The 3689-nt window shown below is 36.9% G+C and overlaps 1 protein-coding gene across 1 annotated transcript; it reads right to left on the reverse strand.

Annotated features, from left to right (window-relative positions):
• Nucleotides 1–260: 260 nt before the first annotated feature.
• LOC103719108 (putative nucleoredoxin 2) lies at nt 261–2679 on the reverse strand. Its single transcript, XM_008808184.5, has 3 exons — nt 2514–2679; nt 1336–1815; nt 261–1258 (listed from the first exon to the last, which is right to left on the reverse strand). Exons 1-3 carry the CDS (start codon nt 2613–2615, stop codon nt 599–601), a joined length of 1242 nt encoding a protein of 413 aa, XP_008806406.3. The 5' UTR covers nt 2616–2679; the 3' UTR covers nt 261–598.
• Nucleotides 2680–3689: the final 1010 nt, after the last annotated feature.

Consider the following 3689-nt stretch of genomic DNA (forward strand, 5'->3'; position numbering starts at 1 on the left):
TCTGCTGCGCTTTGCTTTTATTTTCTCTCCTTTTTGGAAGTAATAAATCTGTGCTTCCAAAAACTCGTAAAAAAAATAATTTAAAAAACCAGAAGGGTTTCATGGTGCAGATCATGCTGTCTAGTTCTTTTCCACTCTTGGCTTTTTAAAACAAAAACAGAGAACAAAGCAATACCAAGCAGGTCCTTAATTTTTATGATGTTGGCCAAGCATTAGATATCCCGTAGGACCAAATGAAGTTGTCAAAAATATCAGAAGCATTTCAAACCCAAGAGAAACTTCATTAGTTTCTGATGAACAAAGCTTGATTTGACATCATCTGTTGAACAGGTCCACAAGTACAGATTATGCCTTGATACAATAGTAGAACTAAAAACTTACTTCCAACCAGAACATCATGAAATCTTGTTCGAGTCACAAGTTATACCTGGCTGAAGGAAGGGTAATTCAGTTGTATTCCAACAAACACTTCTTGGAGCAGTGGATTTCTGTCTAATTCTGTCATCAGAACCTTTGCATGATGTGCATTTTTTTATACAAGTAAGTTTTCATATTCTAAGGAGATACTTTCAGAAGCTGCTTGTCACAGCAAATCTTCCTATAGTCCGCTGCTGCTAAAAGCACAGGAAGAATTATCAGTTTCTGCCTGTTTAGTTCCAGTACTTTCTCCTTCAGCCTCTCGGCCACATTTGAGATGTATCTCATAACCACATCCAAGGCACTGGTATGCCCAACCCAAGCCCTGCTCCTCACACTCACAGCATATATAAGGGCCACCCCCTCTGTTCTCTGAGACCAAATTAAGTATGTGACGGTGACCCACATGGTGAAAAGTGCTCGGGTAGCCCTTGGCTTCTTCATCCAACTTCTCTTGAAGCAGCCTGATCTGAGCTTCAGTGAATGGAAATGCCATTTCCAAGTGCAAGTTTATCAGATTTCTTCCCTCCTTCGTAACGGTCTTTCCATCAGGACCAATTATGATCAGAGCAGGAATTCCTTGGAGATCGAAGTAACGAGCTAGTGCTCTGGAGGACTCATCATTGTATGGCAATGCAAGCCAAGGCATTTCACTGTAACATTGCAAGTACCCTGCTTCATCTTTGTCCATTGAAACAAACACTATTTCAAACTCCTCATTCTTTTCTTTCAGGTTGTCATATATCGATGCCAACTTTGAAGTAAACTTTGTACACGGAAGGCACTCCTGAGCCGAGAAGTACAATCCTACTGTCTTCCCTACCAACTTTGAAATAGGTACCTGCAACTTTTATCTACAGTGAGCATCGATCCTACCAAAGGAAAGCACAACTCAATCCTAGGTTGCGATACTTTTACCTGCTGCTCATGACTAATCACGCAATCTCTACCATGCAATGAAAGAAGCTTCTCTAAAGTTTGAGATGCATGCTTTGCTTTCTCGTCAGCCTCCAACTCCGCCATCCTCTCTGAAGTGAAAGGGAAAGCCCGGCATTCGTAGCGGTTGACAAGCTCCACGCCGTCAGTCCTTATCAGCTCCCCTTTTGAATTCAGAATTATTAGAGATGGAATACCCTCAATTTGGAATCTTTGTGTCAGACTTCTCCTAGATTTCAGGTCACTGAATGGTATTGCAGGCCATAGCATTAAGCTATGAAACCGCTCAAAGGAGGCATGATCTTCGTCAGATGAAACATATACAACTTCAAATTCGGACCCCAGTTCTTTCAGCTGATGATACACACGGGCCAAGACTGGGGTGAAGGTCTCGCATTTCGAATACCAGTTCGCGGCGAAGTACAAACCTATAGTCTTTCCTTCTAATTCTTTAAGATCAACCTGTGGATTCTCATCATTGTCAAAGATCAGACCAATAAAAAAAGAGATTTCAAAAGTAAATCCATGGATGATATGATTGCAATTTCTTTGTTTACAAAGCCCAAAAAAAAGGGACAAAAAGTTGGATCTGATCGAGTTTTTTTTTTTTTTGATTTAGGTCTGATGTTCATGGTTGCCTTAAATGGTTTACCACATGAATCCTTAGAGCACAGAACCATAAGGGAGCTAGAAGGCATGCAGCTAGATATTCCAAGAACCACAGAGTGCCAAAGAAATAAAGCAAAACCGATTTAATCATAAATTAGGAGAGAATTAACAAAGATTTCTATAAAGAATAGCAAACACTATTTAAGTATTCAATATCCTAAGAAGAGAGAACAAATTTATGATCTAAGAGCAACCCTTTCTTTCTAACTTGGCGTAAGTCCATGACCAAGGCTACATACACCAGTGTGGCTCGAGATATCAAAAAAAAAAAGCTTACAAAGATAAATCCTGTGGAGTTCAACTTTGAGTCCTGAGCATATCAACTTTTGACAAAAACCAGAGGGTGATTGCAACAAAAGACTATAGAAAGGAATCCATCACAAACTCTCTTATATATTTGGAAACCAGAACAATGAATCGGCAGTGAGAAACTCTAATTAGATAAGAAGAAGTGATACCACTAGAAAGAGCAAACAAGCAATCATACAGACCTTGTTTCCAGAGGGAGAGAGCAGGAAATCTGTGGACAAGACAGTGAAGAGGTCTATCCCATCTTCAGTAGCAGCGGCCAAACCAGTTTTTGGAGCGGCCATGTCATCTGTCTCCCTCTGTACCTCTTCCCCACCTCTCGACCTCTCTCTTTCACAACTGTACGTGCTTTATCGGCAAGGGGCAAGATATGGTCACCTGCGGTGAGGGCAGAGATAAAATTTAGACACTAATTTCTATTTTTTATCTGAAAATAGAACATGGAGATCCCACCTTCTCTCAGGTTCTAGTTTTACTTCTTTTTCATTGGAAAAACTTTTTTTTTTATTTTCAATTTTTCTTGAAAAGTAATTCCTAGATTTTTCTAATTATGCTACTTAAAAAAAAAAAATGCAAAAATAGATCGTAAACAATAATGCTAACTCATTCATCACCGCTCACCATAGCAACCGCTATGCTTATTTGTTACTGTTCATCACCGACTACTACCACCTTCACCATTATTACTTATTACTGTAACCACTACTATAACCATTATAGTCGCTATCAACACATTATAAAGAAATATCATTTTAAATTTTAAATTTTTAAAATAAAATAAAAATATAATTTGAAAACTAGATGTGATGCCAAATGCTATTTCATTAGCTCAAGATATGGATATTGCTGCTTTCGAGGAGTATTGAGATAAAATTTAGATACTAACTTCTGACTTGTTAATATTAAAATTAGCATGAAGATTCAAAAATAATAAATATATAAAAAAGGGTAAATGAAAATAACAATAAGGAAGCTTGTAAGTGGCCAAAAGTAGTAAGAAAAAATTAAAGATACTGAGAAACAATAATATATCAGTAGAGATTGGGCTTGGATTTCTTGCAAATATAGAAGAATGCCAATAACGTGAGTTTGGATTAGCTAGTCAAATTATGTAAATAATTTATGATATTGCAGTAGCTTTACCAAGGATGTTGTTTTCGTTCTAATATTGAAATATAGTTTAAATTTATATAAATAAAATATTATTTGTTTATATGCAAAATATTCATACTAATTAATAAATTTTGGCATACAATTTATCCATGTTTGCCACCTTAAAATTGAGAAAGCAATACATTCTTGGGCAAAAACTTTTCAAAATCTATATAATTTTATTATTTATCAGTACTATGCATTTG

The sequence above is a fragment of the Phoenix dactylifera genome, chromosome 9 (assembly GCF_051530095.1).
Source record: "Phoenix dactylifera cultivar Ajwa chromosome 9, Ajwa_hap1_PhDact_Kaust_v1.1, whole genome shotgun sequence".
Lineage (NCBI taxonomy): Eukaryota > Viridiplantae > Streptophyta > Magnoliopsida > Arecales > Arecaceae > Phoenix > Phoenix dactylifera.